Here is a 19,304-nt window from a genome sequence, read left to right as displayed (position 1 = left end):
TACATTTGGGGCGGGTGCTTGGCTGTGTACAAAGTGGTACTATTAACTGGCTTGATGAAGTTTGATAATCTTGAGACTGATGATAAATGATTAATCTTCAGTGTGGCCAACAGAACTCTGCAGCTTTAAAAAAAAAATCTGTGTTTTCCTCTCTCTCGCGTCTGTTCTTACTGCAGGCTGGGAATGCTCTGCAGCAGCCTTCTCGCCCTATCGATAAGATTCACTTAGCCAAGGTGGAGGATGGGAGCAGCATGGAACTGTCCCAGCTCCTCAATGAGATCAGGGCAAACTATGAAACGCTCATCACCAGAAGTCAGATAGAGACCATCCTCGCAGCAGGGACCCAGGTAATGATTGCATATAGACAGACACCTACCTGAATAAGGAGACAATCCAATGTGTACTCAGTTCCTCTCTCAGCCTCTGTGAGGTACAGTATTTCCTTTTCAATGCAGCATTCTGTTGGGGAAGGGAATCAGGTTTTGTGTGTTTTTTTCCCCTCCTTCTCTGATACTGCAGTATATCTAGACTGATAAGCTAAAGGAAATTCTGTTGAGGTGTCTCAAAGACAGAACACTAAAGAAGTGCTGTGTCACCTTGCTTTCGATATTTGTCTGTTTCTAAACATAATGACAGATGTGATTTTTTTTTTTCTTCCAAATGCAATACTGCTCAGACTTCATTTTGAGCTAATTCTCTCAGGAGGGGAAACAAATTAGGCATAATTTATTGGTTGTGTAAAGAATCTATTTTTAAAACTGGGGATGACAGAACATATAAAACAATAGAATTTTGTAACATTTATGGTGTCCTCAGGAGTCGAAAATGGGTGTCCTAGTGTTCTGTTATGCTTTGCTTACCCGTTTCATATTTCATAAAGGTTACCTGGTCACCATGACATCATTACAAATACACACAGAAATAAATATTTCTGAATCATGACTAGATGACCGGTCTGACTATGATAATCAGCATAGATTCAAGCTGGATGGAAGCTGAGTTTATCATCCTGCTGTGCTTTGACAGTCTCTTTTCTGAATTAATTATCCTTTTATTCTCCTATGGCAGGATTGCCTCTACAATAAATGGATTCTATGATTGTTAAGCAATCTTGCAAATCACATCCAAATTTCTTGGGACAGGTTACAATGTCTCAATCACATCTTATGCTCATTTTTAGGCCTAAAGTAGTGCCTTGCTTAAATTGCAGGTGTCTTTCTTCACTGGATATCTTAGACATAAACATCATGGAGAGTTCAAAACTTAAAAGTTCCAAAATATGTTCAGGCCATTTCACAAGATCCAAGGTAACACTCACTTTTCTTCCACACCCAAACTGAAGCAATTCCAGCTAGGCATTTGCTTGAGATTGATCTTTTTTAAACTTAAAACACCCACCTTCATGACAATATGATATGCATTCTAGGACCCTGTGCCCATTTTGTGTTGAACAAGTAATGAATGACATCATGCTCCTGAACAGAGTAGCCACACATCCATTTGATAATAAAATCAATTTATTTTAAAATTAAAAATTACAGGAGAGAAAAACCTGTCAAAATACAAAATTCTTAGGGCTTTGAATACAGTCAAGGAATTTTGTGTAACAGACTACTCGCTCAGGACAGACAGAATTAAACGAAGAAAAAACAATATACATGCATATCTAGTTAAGGCTAAGCCCCAATTCTGACATAGTGCAAAGAGGGAATTTGCATATGCTGCCACCCCCCTTTCCTTCATGCAGAAGGATTTAAAACTTCCTTTTGCAGTTTGGTAAAACTGCAGTTTTCCATTACATTCAAATACAGGTAACTATGGTTTGCACAAACTGCAGTTAGTTAAGGAATCAAGATATCAAACAACAGTTTGTATAATGGAATTTGAGCATTGTAAAATAGTTATGACCATGTGACAAGTACAGGAGGGTTACAGATTAGCGGAGGAGCTGGCCTGTTATTTTAACATAATTGGCCAACAGGGTAGCAATGCAGACTCATTATATGCAAGCAAGCAAGAAAATGTTAAATCCCCTTTTCATACCAATTGGGATAAGAGCTGCATCTCCTCTGTTCCAAAGGATGGGCAATGTAACAATGAGAAGTACTAAATTCAATACAGGAGGTGCTTTCTTTCAGAAACCTAGGGTTTGTTCACATAACCCTAGGTTAAATTTTCAGTGACTCATTCATGTTCAACGGGGGCCAGCTTGCCCATGATGTTTACTTCAAGGCTCATGTGGAATGGCAACTTTGGGGAGAACAGGGAACTGATGAAAGGTGATCTGCAACCCGCATCTGCCCAACATTCCCCTCCAGACTGCAACCCACCAAGCTGCTTTGCTCAACTCTCCGAATCTCTTCCTTTGAGTTGAGAGCATGTGGGAAGAGGACTGGAATAGCCGCAGCCCATTTCTTCCTCCAGTGCTGCTGGGAAAAGTAGAGGGGCAAAGAGCTACCACTGCTGCCTCCACACCCACACTGAGCTACTTAGGAAAATAGCTGAATATAGGCAAGGAGAGGGAGGAGTGGAGCTCTGGAGTGGAGCTCTGGCACCACCTACTTCCTCTATCCCTACCCTATTGTGAATAGGAAAAGTGGAGCATGCTGGGAGCTCCAGGTAAGGGGGATGGGATTGCCACACCTCACCTTCTTCACCCAAGCAGGTCAGGAGGAGGAAGGCAAGGGGGGCAGCAGTGTGCATGGGGGCAACAGAATTGAGCAGCATCTGGCAGCACCCGGGTTTCAACGAGGCCTCTGTTCAGCTGACCTTCTCAATACTTTCTTGCAGCTAGAAGCAGCTACTAGTGAAAAAATGAACAAAGATGAAGAAGCACTAAAAGCAGCCAGAGCTGAGCTAAAAGAAGCTAGACGCCAATGGCATCACATGCAGATAGAAATTGACTCTCTCCATGCTGTGGTAAGTGCCATCAAGCAGATATGTCTATGCTGAAAATATACAGATGGTTAGCCAGGTCAGAGGGCCCAGCCAGCCATGTCAGCCCCTAACCCCTCAATACTGGTGGGCAGTGGTAGCGTCTTGTGTGCCAACAGGGGGCAGATGTGAGTGCCATGCAAGACCCAGTGCGGTGCTTTGCCCCAGGAGTCCCAGCAGAAGTCACACAAGGAGGAAAGACAACTGCTGACAAAGGGATACAGGCGCATCATAATATATTTCACATGGGGAAACATCCAGATCATCTGCCTATAACTGGGACAAATACTGCTTTCTTTTGCCCAGCCTTTAGTTTACAGGGGCATTGATTTCCTTGGAATACTTGTAGGATGCATGCTCCTATGCACATTTGACCATAATTTGTACATTTTTTAAGAAATTGCAATTAAAGCGCAGGCTGTCAGATACGTGAACAAGCATCTGAAAATGGCGCTCAAAGACAGACCTAGAACCAGTGGCATAGCTAGGATATTGAACACTTGGTGCAGGCAGCTCAAACTGAAGGATAGACTTGGCCTCTGCTTTGAGGTTCCCTGCCCCCAGTGGAAGCCAGGTCTACAATCTGCTTTGAGAGGCTCGTAAACCTGGCCTCCACCGGTCTACCAGTGGCTTTGAGTGAACAGTAGACCTGGTCTCCAACAGAGGATCTCAAGGTGGAAGCTAGGTCTACCTTTAGCTTCAAACAGCTGCTCAAAGTGAGCTGGCCTCTACCTCGAGATCCCCTGGTAGAGGCCAGATCTCAGTGGTGCATTTAACCCCGGGCAGACCAAGTGCACTTGTCCAGAGACATAACTTGGATGGAGCCTGAGGACCAGGTCCTCTGGGCACTATGCCATCGGAGCACATGACTTCCCCAGGCACTGGCCAGTCACTTCCACCCAGGTTATCCTGAAGGGCAAAGTACTGCTGTGGCTTTGCATGCACCCCATCTCTTTCCCTTTGAGCCTCCAAAGGGAAAAGGATGGTGTGCGCTTGAAGCCACAGCTGCGCCCCGCCCTCCAGGGAGAACCTGGCCAGAAGTTACTGCCTTGAGTGCAAGGCAGTTACCTCCAAGTTCACCCAGAGGCTGGGATGCCGCTACAGCTCTATGCGCATGACCTTGCCCTTTCCCTTCAAAGGCTGGGTGTTTCCAAAGGGAAAGGGACAAGCACAAGAGGCTGCAGCAGCAACTGCTCTGCCCTGGAATGTCTGGTGACAAGGGAAAACATTGACATAGTGGGCATAACGGAAACCTGGTGGAATGCAGAGAATCAGTGGAATACCGCAATCCCAGGCTATAAACTCTACAGGAGGGACAGGGGGAGCGGGTTGGAGGTGGGGTGTTAAGGAAGGGATAGAATGCAGCAAAGTAGAGATTGAAGGTGGGTCCGACTCCATAGAATCTCTATGAGTTAAATTACCAGGCCTGAGGAGCGATGTAATACTAGGGGCGTACAATTGTCCTCCAGACCAGAAACCAGAAGGGGATCCTGAAATGAGGAAACAGATCAGGGAGGTGACAAGGAGGGACAGGGTTGTAATCGTGGGGTACTTCAATTATCCTCGTATTGACTGGGTCAAATTGTGTTCTGGTCACAAAAAGGAGACCAGATTCCTTGACATGCTGTGCCTTAGAGCAGCTAGTCATGGAGCCTACCAGAGGACAGGTGACTCTGGATTTAATATTGTGCGGTACTCAGGACCTGGTTAGAGATGTCAATGTTACTGAGCCGTTAGGGAACAGCGATCATGCTGCGATTCGTTTCAACATGCACGTTGGGGGAAGAATACCGGGCAAATCTCTCACAAAAACCCTTGACTTCCGACGAGCGGACTTCCCTCAAATGAGGAGGCTGGTTAGAAGGAGGTTGAAAGGGAAGGTTAAAAGAGTCCAGTCTCTACAGAGAGCATGGAGGTTGCTCAAATCAACAGTGATAGAGGCCCAGCGGAAGTGTATACCGCAAAGGAAGAAGGGCTCCACTAAGTCCAGGAGGGTGCCCGCATGGCTAACCAGCCAAGTTAGAGAGGCCGTAAAGGGCAAGGAAGCTTCTTTCTGTAAATGGAAGTCTTGCCCTAACGAGGAGAACAAAAAGGAACATAAACTGTGGTAAGAAGGTGATACGGGAGACCAAGAGAGACTATGAGGAACACATGGCCAGCAGCATGAAGGGGAATAATAAAAGCTTCTTCAAATATGTTAGAAGCAGGAAACTCGCCAAGGAAGCAGTTGGCCCTCTGGATGGTGAGGGAGGGAAAGGGGAAATAAAAGGAGACTTAGAGATGGCAGAGAAATTGAATGAGTTCTTTGCATCTGTCTTCACAGCAGAAGACCTTAGGCAGATACCGCTGCCCGAACGGCCCCTCCTGACCAAGGAATTAAGTCAGATAGAGGTTAAAAGAGAAGACTGTGAGGGGTGCCCTGAAAAGGGGGGATCTCAGGGCGTCACCTGGCGGGGTGCCAAGGGTCGGCTGGATGGTCTCATGGGACCCCTGGGTGGGGTGTCCACCTCCCTGGGGTTCCTTGCAGGGGAAGCCTCAGACCAAACCGGGGGGGGGGTTCACGACACCCTTGTCCTCCTCCCTGGAGGCAGGACCTGAGGCCCTTGGTCTTCAGGCAGGGGCTCTAGCTCCAGCCTTCCCTCTCCAGAACTGCCTGTCATCACAGGCCTCCCTGCTTTTATCCTCCCCAGCCACACCCTCGGCTCCTCCCCTTCCTCCCTCTCTAGGCTTAAAGGGATCCTGACCCTGGCCTGCTTCCCTCCTCTTTGGTGGTTAATGGTGACCCGGCTGTGCTCACTGCTCAGGTCAGGTGAGCCCTGGGGGGACGGTCTCTCCCACCCAGCTGCCCTACGTCTTACCTGGTCAGCTGGAGAGGTGGTGGTGGCTCTATGGCCAGACATTTCTGCCCCTGGCCTGCAGCCAGGTAAGGCAAGGGTCGGACAAGGTCTTGACCGCTGACAAGACGTTTCAGATCTCATTGATAAATTAAAGATCAATAAGTCACCGGGCCCTGATGGCATCCACCCTAGATGCCAGAAGATTGCCAGAAGATTGGAGGATAGCAAATGTCACGCCTATCTTTAAAAAGGGAAACGGGGGACCTGGGAAACTATAGGCCGGTCAGCCTAACATCCATACCGGGTAAGATGGTGGAATGCCTCATCAAAGATAGGATCTCAAAACACACAGACGAACAGGCCTTGCTGAGGGAGAATCAGCATGGCTTCTGTAAGGGTAAGTCTTGCCTCACAAACCTTATAGAATTCTTTGAAAAGGTCAACAGGCATGTGGATGTGGGAGAACCCGTGGACATTATATATCTGGACTTTCAGAAGGCGTTCGACACGGTCCCTCACCAAAGACTACTGAAAAAACTCCACAGTCAGGGAATTAGAGGACAGGTCCTCTCATGGATTGAGAACCGGTTGGAGGCCAGGAAGCAGAGAGTGGGTGTCAATGGGCAATTTTCACAATGGAGAGAGGTGAAAAGCGGTGCGCCCCAAGGATCTGTCCTGGGACCGGTGCTTTTCAACCTCTTCATAAATGACCTGGAGACAGGGTTGAGCAGTGAGGTGGCAAAGTTTGCAGACGACACCAAACGTTTCCGAGTGGTGAAGACCAGAAGTGATTGTGAGGAGCTCCAGAAGGATCTCTCCAGACTGGCAGAATGGGCAGCAAAATGGCAGATGCGCTTCAATGTCAGTAAGTGTAAAGTCAAGCACATTGGGGCAAAAAATCAAAACTTTAGATTTAGGCTGATGGGTTCTGAGCTGTCTGTGACAGATCAGGAGAGAGATCTTGGGGTGGTGGTGGACAGGTCGATGAAAGTGTCGACCCAATGTGCGGCGGCAGTGAAGAAGGCCAATTCTATGCTTGGGATCATTAGGAAGGGTATTGAGAACAAAACGGCTAATATTATAATACCGTTGTACAAATCTATGGTAAGGCCACACCTGGAGTATTGTGTCCAGTTCTGGTCGCTGCATCTCAAAAAAGACATAGTGGAAATGGAAAAGGTGCAAAAGAGAGCGACTAAGATTATTACGGGGCTGGGGCACCTTCCTTATGAGGAAAGGCTGCGGCTTTTGGGCCTCTTCAGCCTAGAAAAGAGACGCCTGAGGGGGGACATGATTGAGACATACAAAATTATGCAGGGGGTGGACAGAGTGGATAGGGAGATGCTCTTTACACTCTCACTTAATACCAGAACCAGGGGACATCCACTAAAATTGAGTGTTGGGCGGGTTAGGACAGACAAAAGGAAATATTTCTTTACTCAGCGTGTGGTCGGTCTTTGGAACTCCTTGCCACAGGATGTGGTGCTAGCGTCTAGCCTAGACGCGTTTAAAAGGGGATTGGACAAGTTTCTGGAGGAAAAATCCATTATGGGGTACAAGCCATGATGTGTATGCGCAACCTCCAGATTTTAGAAATGGGTTATGTCAGAATGCCAGATGCAAGGGAAGGCACCAGGATGAGGTCTCTTGTTATCTGGTGTGCCCCCTGGGCATTTGGTGGGCCGCTGTGAGATACAGGAAGCTGGACTAGATGGGCCTATGGCCTGATCCAGTGGGGCTGTTCTTATGTTCTAGAGTTATTAAGGAATTGAAGAATGAAGTTGCTGATCTCTTGATTAAATATGCAACTTGTCCCTCAAAACGGCCACAGTGCCAGAGGATTGGAGGATAGCAAATATCACGCCAATCTTTAAAAAGGGAAAGATGGGTGACCCGGGAAACTATAGGCCAGCCAGCCTAACATCTATACAGGGTAAGATGGTGGAATGCTTCATCAAAGATAGAATCTCAAAACACATAGACGAACAGGCCTTGCTGAGGGAGAATCAGCATGGCTTCTGTAAGGGTAAGTCTTGCCTCACAAACCTTTTAGAATTCTTTGAAAAGGTCAACAGGGATGTGGATGCGGGAGAACCCGTGGACATCATATATCTGGACTTTCAGAAGGTGTTCGACATGGTCCCTCACCAAAGGCTACTGAAAAAACTCCACAGTCAGGGAATTAGAGGGCAGGTCCTCTCCTGGATTGAGACCTGGCTGAGGACCAGGAAACAAAGAGTGGGTGTCAATGGGCAATTTTCACAGTGGAGAGAGGTGAAAAGTGGTGTGCCCCAAGGTTCTGTCCAGGGACCGGTGTGCTTCAACCTCTTCATAAATGATCTGGAGACAGGGTTGAGCAGTGAGGTGGCAAAGTTTGCAGATGACATCAAACTTTTCCAAGTGGTGAAGACCAGAAGTGATTGTGAGGAGCTCCAGAAAGATCTCTCCAAACTGGCAAAATGGGCAGCAAAATGGGAGAGTTAGGACAGACAAAAGAAAATATTTCTTTACTCAGCGTGTGGTTGGTCTGTGGAACTCCTTGCCACAGGATGTGGTGACGGCATCTGGCCTGGATACCTTTAAAAGGGGACTAGACAAGTTTCTGGAGGAAAAATCCATTATGGGTTACAAGCCATGATGTGTATGTTCAACCTCCTGATTTTAGAAATGGGCTAAGTCAGATGCAAGGGAGGGCACCAGGATGCAGGTCTCTTGTTATCAGGTGTGCTCCCTGGGGCATTTGGTGGGGCCGCTGTGAGATACAGGAAGCTGGATTAGATGGGCCTATGGCCTGATCCAGTGGGGCTGTTCTTATTCCCTCTAGGAAAACCTTGTGTGTCACTGCCCCAGGCACCAGGGGAGTACTTTACAGCCCTGTACTTGACACACCCAGGGCGGAGTAATCCCCCAGGCTTGCTACACTACTGCCTACAAGTTGCCAAGAAACAAGGAATGGAATGTAGAGGTAGTGATGGAATTGGGGAAAGCATCTGGGAGGTCTTATGTAGACAAGTGATGTGAAGGAGAAAGTGGAGGTGGGCAGATAAAAACATGGCTGACTCCTTTTCAGGTGAAAAGGGAATTTCTATGGAAGGTTGTGCTGCTACAGTGAACTGTATGCCTGTTACGGTGGGGCCCTGGTATCCACGGGGGGTCTGTTCTTGGACCCCCTGCAGATACTGAAAATTGCGGATAAGGAAATTCATGATTTTTGGCCCCTTAGGCCCTCCAAAGGAGATGTGCCCAGTAGAGCAAAAAAAAAAAAAAAAAAAAACTACTTTCAGTTTTGGGTGAAAACCAGAAGTGACATTTTTATACCCTTAAGAGGCATAAAAGAGCTTTGCTGTGTGTCCTCCCCCCTTGGGTATCCTCTCCCTTTTAAGGATGGTCTCTATTCAAATCGGAAGCAGGTAACTTGCATTCCAGTTTTAATATTTAGAAGAACAAAGTAAAGTGGGGGCCCGTATCTGCAGATTATTATTAACAGATCGGGTTCATGTACCATCCATGCACACTACCCACTAGCAACCCCGCCATAGGCTCCACTCCCTTCGCCTCCGGCGGCGGCTCCAGCGGGTCCTCTGAGCTTAGCAGAGGCCGTGGATGTCTGTCCACAGCTTCTGCTGGATTCAGACTAAGTTTTAGAGTTCAAAACATGTGACTTTGGTTTCACAGAGAAACCAGAAGTGACTTTTTAATGCCTTTTAAGGCATTCTGCTGAATTCAGAGGACCCTGCTCCCCTTACCTCCAGAGGGGGCGTGCACAAGTGGCATGTGCAGTTGGTGGCCCACAGACCCGACACACAGATAACTGAATCTGTGGATACGGGCTCCGTGGATATGGGTGCTCCCCTGTACTTTGTTCTTCTAAATCAGGGGTGTCCAAACTTTTTTGGCAAGAGGGCCACATCATCTCTCTGACACTGTGTTAGGAGCTGGGGAAAAAATAATTAATTTACATTTAAAATTTAAATAAATTTACATAAATATAGTAGAGATGGAACTTATATGAATAATGGTCTCGTGATAGCTCAAGGCCTACAAAGGACCTTGTACAAAGCTAGGCCAGCCTTTTCTTTGCTGCCACTGCTGCTTCACAGATGTGAAACAGCAAGAGGCGGAGGGAGTCCTCAGCCCGCACAAGAAGTCATTCGGCCCTTGCACTGAGAGTAGTTGTACTGGCGCTGCACAGGCTCCAGAGGGCCAGAGGCTCATTGGAGACTGGGAGGGTCCCTGTGGGCAGGATTGGGGGTCCCCAAGGGCTGTAAATGGCCTCCAGGCCGGGGTTTGGGCACCCCTGTTCTAAATATTAAAGCTGGATTGCAAGTTATCTGCTCCTAATTTGAATAGGATCCACCATAAAGTATGTGACACATCAAAGGGAAGGGGACACAGTGTTGTTGGCAACCTTCAGTCTCGAAAGACTATGGTATCACGCTCTGAGTGGTGGTTCTGGAACAGTGTCTAGTATGGCTGAAAAGGCCAATTCGGGAGTGACAATCCCTTCCACACTGGGAGCAAGTGCAGTCTGTCCCTGGTCTGTCTCCCTGGCTATGGGCCTTCCTTCTTTGCCTCTTTGCCTCAGACTGTTGGCCAAGTGTCTCTTCAAACTGGGAAAGGCCATGCTGCACAGCCTGCCTCCAAGCGGGCCGCTCAGAGGCCAGGGTTTCCCACCTGTTGAGGTCCACTCCTACGGCCTTCAGATCCCTCTTGCAGATGTCCTTGTATCGCAGCTGTGGTCTACCTGTAGGGTGCTTTCCTTGCACGAGTTCTCCATAGAGGAGATCCTTTGGGATCCAGCCATCATCCATTCTCTCGACATGACCGAGCCAATGCAGGCGTCTTTGTTTCAGCAGTGCATACATGCTAGGGATTCCAGCACGTTCCAGGACTGTGTTGTTTGGAACTTTGTCCTGCCAGGTGATGCCGAGAATGCGTCAGAGGCAGCGCATGTGGAAAGCGTTCAGTTTCCTCTCCTGTTGTGAGCGAAGAGTCCATGACTCGCTACAATACAGAAGTGTACTCAGGATGCAAGCTCTGTAGACTTGCTGTGTACTGCAATGTAGACAAAGCTGTGATAAAGGAAGGAAAGAATGGGTATTGGTTATAATATGGTAATGCAGTGGTTCTCAAACGTTTCAGGCTCTATAGCCCTTTATACAGTGATGCCTCGCAAGACGAATGCCTTGCGCAACGAAAAACTCGCAAGACGAAAGCGTTTTGCTAATTTTTGGTGACTCGCAAGATGAATTTCTATGGCCATGCTTCGCAAGACGAATTCTTTTGCATTTTTTTTTGTTTTGGTTTGTTTTAAATCGCACAACCGTTAATACCCAGGATGCATTGAAGTTTTCTGCTTGAAATTTTTGAAATCCTCTGTACAGTATGTATGCCTTTAAAGAGCACTTAATAAACACTTTGTAAACCAAATCTGACTTTGTTCTGACTTTTTTTGCCCATAGGAACGCATTAATTAAATTTCAATGCATTCCTATGGGAAACCGCGCTTCGCAAGATGAAATTTTCGCAATACGAAACGACTTGCGGAACGAATTAATTTCATCTTGCGAGGCATCACTGTACTCCTAAATGGAGTCTAAGGGAGCCCCAGAACAAACAAGCAGATGACAACCACCTATGGTGTGGGTGCCACCCAGGGCTCCTAGGAGCACACTTTAAGAGATGTGGTAAAGTACCACAACTGGAAAAACTGGACTTTTAAAAGCTCTTAAAATGTGTGAGTGAAACTTATTACAGACAGTCAAATTATAATTCTTTCCCCTGCTGAATTTGTTTCCTCACTATAACAAGTTACTTGTCTTGTGGAAATTCCTGACTGAAGAGTTTCTCTGCCAACAAGGAAAGTTGGAACTTACAGTGTTGGACTGGAAGTCTGCACATCACTGGGAGTTCCCATGTAAGAACAGGTAGTATGTGTACTTCATTCTGGGGGGACGAGTGAAAGTAATCACAGAAATGATTATCATACAGATTGGGTAACATGAAGACAGACTATGTCATAAACCAAGGCAATTCATAAACCAAGGCAACCTAGGAAGAAATGGAAGTGAGGCCCTTAATCTGAATGTATCTGTAATAGAATTCTGCTGGATCTACAAGGAATGTATTCCTACCACTGCTTTGTTTGTCCTTGTCTTCAGGTAGTCTGTGAATGATAACAGTAGGAGGAATCAGACCACACCACAAAGCAGTGACCTCCCTCATGAACTATGCAGCAACCCTGTCTAAACCATATTTTATTATATCAAGAATTCAACCAACCAGGTCCAGTCACGCTCCCTGTGCTTTTGTATCTTTCCTCTGGCAATTATTCCTACCTTCTTCCTAGATGCCTGTTTCTTAGCTACCAGGTGTCTACCTGTGACTTACAGCTGCTTCCTTGTCCCTTAGGTTTTATGAGGAAAGGAAGTGAGAATGGTGGTCATGAAGAAATTGCAGTGGAAAAAGTAATGTAGATTGGAGAGAAGGTATTCAGGTATAGACTAAGTGCATGTATAGCATGCAGGGATAGACTAAGTGCAGACACTAAAATGCCTATAAATCTTCATTAATGTAACCATGTTTTACATTCTGAGCCCCAAATTGGGAAGTCCAAAATTTTACTATGCTTAGCAGAGGCTGTCAATTTAAAAGCCAACTGAGTTTTTTTGAATGTTTAATTTTTTTAAAGTTGGATATCCCTTGGGATTTTTAAGGGGGACTTAAAAACTTTGGGACTTTAACAATAACTTACTTTAACAGGAAAGGGGCCTAGAAAGTTCTCTGTGTACCACAGAACAGCGATACCAGACACAGCTAAAGCATTTGGAAACAGAGATTGAGGGTCTGGAAAAAGAATTACAGGAAGTGCGGCATGGCATTGAAAAACAGCTCCAGCAACACGAAGCATTAATTAACACTAAGGTTAGGCTTGAGCAAGAGATAGCGACGTACCGCAGTCTACTGGAGAAAGAAGAGAAAAGGTATGTGCATTAATTCTAAGTATTCACTACAGAACCAGTGTTCTTTGATTAATATTTATTATTATTAGGTTTATATACCAATTCTTAACTATATGCCTAATAAAGGTGTGTTGAATGTTGTACCAATTCTTAACCAAAGCTCTCATTGGCTACAATTGCAGCTAATCCAAGTGTTTGGACTTAGAAGTGAAGCAACATCTATCTACTTAATGATTACCTAGTTCATGTACTGACAACACAATCATATCATGTTATATTAAAGAAGGAAGGTATACTTTCTCTAACACAGAGATTGTCTTCATGGAGGAAAAGAAACCAATGTATGAAATGGCCCTGAACTGACTTTGTATGGATGGAAGATTCCTCTAAGCTCACATGGTCGCATTTCTATATGCTGGCATAGAGATTCCTCTACACCTGCATGAGCACATGCATGTGCTCACCACTGAACAGATGGACACGAGCTGTAGAAGTACAGACCCAACAATTTCATTATTATAGTTAGCATCAATCTGCACTTCCAAATAGATATGACCTTCCCACTATGTTCGTTTTGATCCTTTCAGAAGGATATATCCATCAATAGTTCCCTTTTGCATTCTTATGTCTTCTTTTTTCTTTCTAGGTTTTATTATTCTTCACACAAGGAAAGAGAAGATGAAAAGCCTACCACCAGCAGAATAGCCTTTTTTTTGCCTTCACGTGAGTTTTCCTAAGAGGTAGTAAAAGGATAGTGCACAATTTGATAAAGGAATCACAGAGGTTTTGGATAATCCACCACTAGAACTAAACACAAACTCTGCAGCATTGCCATTGGTGCCAATTACAGCTTCCCTGCCAGGGAAAAGGGTTAAATCCAATCACCTTCCCACCACTATTCTGATTCTTCTCTGTGGCTGCTTTTTAGGAAACAAAAGCCAAGCACACTAATGACTTACTTAAAGTAATGTGTTTGGCTCTTTCAACCACTTATATTTTCATAGGATGGCAAATGGTACTTGGTTCCACTGCTGTGGCAACCACATTGCACTGTCCCACCTGGAAAGGCCTCCTGAATGGTGGAGATGATTGATACAGTGCCCTACCAACAGGCAAGATGTGGCTGTACAGGTGCCTGACCCTTCAAAAGAGTCACAACTGGAGAAGGAAAGTGCAGAGCAATCAGGAGGCAGCAGCAACTGTCTCTCTTGATGTAGAACAGACAACTGTGGGGCAAGCCACCCACATCTGTGCACCGTTGATGTTTCTGTAGTCAGTGGTTGTACTTGCCAAAGGTTCCAATCTTACCCAACTTTCCAGTGCCAATGCAGCTGCAATGCAGCCCCAAAGTAAAGGAACAAATGTTCCTTTACTTTGAGGAGGTCTTCATGACTGAACCTCACCCCAGAGAATGCAGTGCATGTCCCTTTGGCATGGCTGCTTCACCACTGAAAAATTGGATATAACTGGGCCCAAAGAAAGAAAAGAAATTGAAAAGCTTTACCCTTAATGAAATTGAGGAGGAGCAACTGCTACTTCCCTTCCCTCTATTACAGTTTCTCAAGGTTTGTCCTCTGCTGTACCACTTCACATGGTCCACCTATTGAAAGTACCACCAGAAATAACTGGAGATGCCATCATTGCCAGTTACTTCTGGGTTGGGAAACCAGATGCAACGTGACAACCAGTAAGAGGCTCAGGGTGGATGGGAGGGCTTTTTTGAACACAGAAAAGCATGCTTTGGAGCTCTGCCTGCTGAGCCGAGCCTCCTTTGTTGCATCACATTCCTGGCCTTGCTGCTGGGCAGCAGGTGTCCAGGGGTCCTGCAAGTACCACCAGGCACCACCTCAAGTACCACTGGTGGTAACCATACCACTGGTTGAGAAACACTGCTCCTTTATCCTACGCAAAATGGTGGAGAGAGTGCTTTCCTCCATGCAGAGAAAAAAATAAACATACATAGTTCATTAGCTTTATAAATGGGAAAGTAAATGTGGGGGGGGGGGGATTTTGAACAAAAACATTGAAAAAACGTCCCAGGGGAATTCACAGTACACCTACCCCAAGGATGCATTAGGTTTACTATCCCACGGCAAACTGCACCTATTGTAAAGAGGAATTTTGAGATACAGCACTACCGAGCATCAACACTGTTCCTGAAGCACTACAGTGGAATCAAGACATCAGTCAGATCAGGCAGGTTGGTTAAATATCTGATAAGTTACAGAGGTGTACATTGTGCCTGTGTAGCTACAGCATTGATGACAGATCTGTAATTTTCTGACATACGATGTATAAAAGGCACCCACAGAAAATTAGAAATGTTGCTGTTTTGCAGTATAGGAAGGTCCCTGTTGTGAGGTAGTGAAAACCTTACGTTTGCATTTTTTTAAATTTATACAGCTAGTGAATTAAAGAGGCATGAGACTGAAAAAGTTGAAATACTGACAAAACAAGCGGTCCTAAATGGAGGTGTTGCAAAGGAGAGTGCAGAAGCTCATGGCACAATACAGTAAGTAAAATGGACCAAAGCAGAGCGCACAAAAGTTGTACAGCCACAGTCACTATGGCAGGTCCAACCTAGAATGTCATGGCGTCTAAGGCTGAAATTCCAAATTCTCATTTGACATGAAAGACAATCCATTACAGTCTACTTCTATACAAGCCTCAATGCACGAAACAGAAAATGAGTAAAAATACCATCACCATTAATGATGACTCAAATCTGTCTAATGTAGCCATGTCACATTGCCCAATGGTAGGTGAGCTGCTTCTGCTCTAAGGAGTTGTCTGATGATGAACAATGTACAAAATCCTGCCTGTGTCATTCTGAGAAACTGTAGATGGATACTCAGCATAGAAGCCCCACTGCAAAAATTCAGAACATACCACAATCAACTAACTTTTAAGATGGCAAAGTGGATTCATTTGGCTTTACTAACCCAGAAACTACAATCAGCATGTGCCTTCCAGAATCTAATTGTTTCAGTGACAAAGTGTTATAAAGGCATATAACATAGGCATTTAGCAAAATTAATTAATGCTTTAAAAAAACCAAAAAATAACGCAAAATACACAGTGCTTGAATAATACAGGGTCCTCAAGCAGTGCTGCTTAGATCAACAGAATCTCTTACAATTTCCCATGAACAAAGCTGTGAAGGCAAATCCTCAAGCTCAAGGATATCTGTTCCATTTGCAAAATATGAAACCCTAGGTCAGTCGTTCTCAAACTTTTTAGCCCAGGACCCACTTTTTAGAATGATAATCTGTCAGGACTCACCAGAAGTGAGGTCATTAACCTGGAAGTGACATCATCAACCAGCAAAACAATCCTAGGCTGCAATCCTATTCACACTTACCCAGAAGTAAGCCCCATTGACTACCATTGTTTAAAGCAGCCATTTTCAACCACTGTGCCGTGGCACACTAGTGTGCTGTGAGTGGTCCACAGGTGTGCCACAGGAATTTGGGGGAAGATCATTTATTAGTAGGGCCAATGGGGATGTGAGCCCCCCACTGGCAGCATGGTGTCAATTGTCAAAAACCTGATGGTGTGCCTTGAAAATGTTGGTGCCTTGTCAGTGTGCCACAAGATGAAAAAGCATCTACATTGCTTAAAAGTTTAAGCAATGGTTTAAAGCATATACATTGCAGCCTATTAAAAGTACAGATCTTCCCAAATGCAGTCACTTACCATGTTAGCATCAAGTCTAATATACTAAAAATAAAATATTGAAATGAATGGGGACCCACCTGAAATTGGCTCATGACCCAGATAGCAGGTCCTAACACACAGTTTGAGAAAGAGTGCCCTTGGTGATAAGTTTACAGGTGAGTAGGTTAGCGTGGTATAAAACCATTGCTGTCATGCTAGGACCATTTTAAAGTATAAGTAAAGAAATACAGGAAGACCACACCTTCCAAGCTCAGGATTGTATCCTACTCATGCAAGAAGCCTTGTCTGTGCAACAGGAAGGGCAAATTCACTGATCTCCCATTAGCTCTGCAGCCCCCTGCACCTCTCAAAAATTTGCTCTCAAGGATCAGAGGGTCTCTCAAGAATAAATATTTGGGGCACAGGGGACTGCAGTTTAAAGGGAAATAAGTGAAAGTCAACCCTCTCCTCTTTCCACAAATAGGGTTTTTGCAAATGGAAGGCAACTTCCCATATTTTTTGATGAATAATAGCTATATAAATCAGCCCTTAGCTGCCTAATCCTACCTAAATCACTGTATGGCAGCAGCACTGCTGTGGCTTCCATTGCATCCAGCAGAGGATTTTCAGTTGCTGGAGGCCTCCTTAGGGTAAGGAGACATTTGTCCCCTTGCCCTGGGATAAGCCCAGCAGCCACTATGGGGCAACTCGGACCTGCACCAGCTCAATAGCAGGTGCAAGTCCACGTTATTCTGTGAAGGCAGTTCAGGCTGCCACCACTGATCCCGCCCCTTCCTGGGCTTGATCCATCCTCCTCCATGCCCCATTCCCTGCACCTCTTCCCTGTTCAACCCCCTCCCCGCCTCCTCTAATTCCCTGACAGCTGTATAGTAGCCTCTGCTGGTGCAACTCCTTCACTTCTTAGGCTGGCAGGGGAGGGGGATAGAATTGGGGAATCAGTTGCCTAATGGGTTGCCAGGTGGTCAGCTTATGCAGTTTTTCATCCATTTCATAAAGCTTAGCTTGAAGACATTTATTAATAACTGTATATAATGTTTAACTTACTATTTCAGGACAGAAAAAGTGGATGAAGTAATTAAAGAATGGGAAGGATCTTTTTTTAAGGACAACCCTCGCTTAAGAAAAAAATCAGTTTCTTTGCGCTTTGATCTTCACCTAGCAGCAACAGATGAAGGCTGTTTACAGACTAAACAGAAAAGCCTGCCGGATGTTGAAGTGAGATTGGTTATGAGGCGCTCGTGCAGCATTCCATCCATCAAAACCTAAATCAGCATCAAAATAACCCAAAGATTATTCATGGATGGATTTCCGAAGTAAATGTTAGGATGGACTTAGATGGACTACATGACTGCCTACTGTCTGTCAAAACTAGGATAAAACATGTTTTCATCAAATATATATTCCTATAATCCAGTCATTCTTTTGAAGACACTGAAGAAATTAAGGGTGTCTAACCAAGAAAAAGAATTCTCATTAGATTATTATAAGCTTGTTGATAAATTTTATTTTTGCATTTGCTTCCTCCAAATATGATTTCTTTGGTTTTAGAATTTTCACAGATGCTTAACAACTTCAAATTTATTCTGCAGAACTAAATCTCTATATTTGAAAGGAATTATTCCAGCATAGGCTGATATAACCGACATTTGTACTACCCTCATAATTAATATACTGAATAACAAATATTTTTCTTCTAGCAAGTGCTTCATTATAAATGCTTCAGTTGGGCAGGCCTCAACCAATACAACAGCAAGTAGTTCCACCAAAGTCCATGTGCTATTTTACTTAATTGTCATAGCAAAAACTGAACACATAATCTTCTTTCAGGATTCGTTAATTGTTTTGCAATATCCAAATTCACACATGCACACACACTTCCAACAGCGATCTTGGCTTGTTGGCATTCTTCAGTCTCGGAAGACTATGGTATCGTGCTCTGAATAGTGTTCTGGAACAGAGTGTCCTCTCCAGTGTGCGAAGCCTGGGTAAAGTAGATATGGAGGATAGACTGTTACCCATGCAGCAAATCCCCCCTCTCCACGTCACTGAAATGGTCCAATGGAAAGGCAGAAGTCAATACAGTTGGTTCCAGCGGCATCGCAGGAGTTGCCAGAAAGTGACTGTGTTCAGCCATGAACTGCCTCAGGGACTCCGGCTCCGGATTTTGCCTTGAGGTTGACTCCTGAAGCCTTTTCCATAACTGGCTGTAGCCACAAGGCAGTGGAGGTTTGGGATCAGAGTTTTCCTTCTCTCAGATGAGCTGCCTTCCCAGGCTAACGAGTCCCATCTACCTGGTGGCTGTTTAGTCACCTCTTACGACAAGTACAGCCAAACTGAGGGCCTATTCTTATCCCCAGCCCCCAGGGGAAACAGAGAAGCCCCCAGTTTTCAACAGAGAAACACAGCAAATATTTCCTAAGACTGCTTTTAAATGCCAACTTAAGCCATAGCTTGTCACGTGTTGACATCTATACTTCCATGACATCCCACTAAATTAAAACCCAGATGGAACTGCAACCAAAGAAGTAATTACTTCAACAAGCAGATGGCTGAAATACTCATTCCTCAGTTCCTACTCACCAATATGGCTTGTTCCTGACTGGCTCAAGGTTTCCTCCAATAGGGCTCTACCTCCCATAGAGAGGTAACCTATTTGGTTCCTCTGGTGAGAATATCAAGGATGTTCTCTTCTTTATTTCTCCACCACCACCACCTAAAATATGAGAAAAGGCCCATAAGGAATATTTATGAGTTATCGATGATGTTGGTCACATAAAACAAATCTTTCAGTGCATTTCTTGCTGGCTCTTCACTTTGAATTACAGCAAGTACAAGATTTCCTTAAAAGAACAATTTGTTGTTGTTTTCCAAAATAATACCTTTCATGTATTTT

General features: G+C 45.0%; 1 protein-coding gene across 1 annotated transcript; it reads left to right on the top strand.

Moving 5' to 3' along the window:
- The first annotated feature begins 251 nt into the window (after window positions 1-251).
- Window positions 252-17,677, top strand: KRT222 (keratin 222). Its single transcript, XM_066629120.1, has 6 exons — window positions 252-347; window positions 2,791-2,919; window positions 12,534-12,754; window positions 13,380-13,456; window positions 15,137-15,245; window positions 17,464-17,677. The coding sequence occupies exons 1-6, from the start codon at window positions 252-254 to the stop codon at window positions 17,675-17,677; spliced, it is 846 nt and encodes a 281-aa protein (XP_066485217.1).
- Window positions 17,678-19,304: the final 1,627 nt, after the last annotated feature.

The sequence above is a fragment of the Tiliqua scincoides genome, chromosome 5 (genome assembly GCF_035046505.1).
Source record: "Tiliqua scincoides isolate rTilSci1 chromosome 5, rTilSci1.hap2, whole genome shotgun sequence".
NCBI lineage: Eukaryota > Metazoa > Chordata > Lepidosauria > Squamata > Scincidae > Tiliqua > Tiliqua scincoides.
The sequence above is the reverse complement of the archived record's forward strand: the minus strand, read 5'-3'. Positions and strand labels throughout refer to the sequence as shown.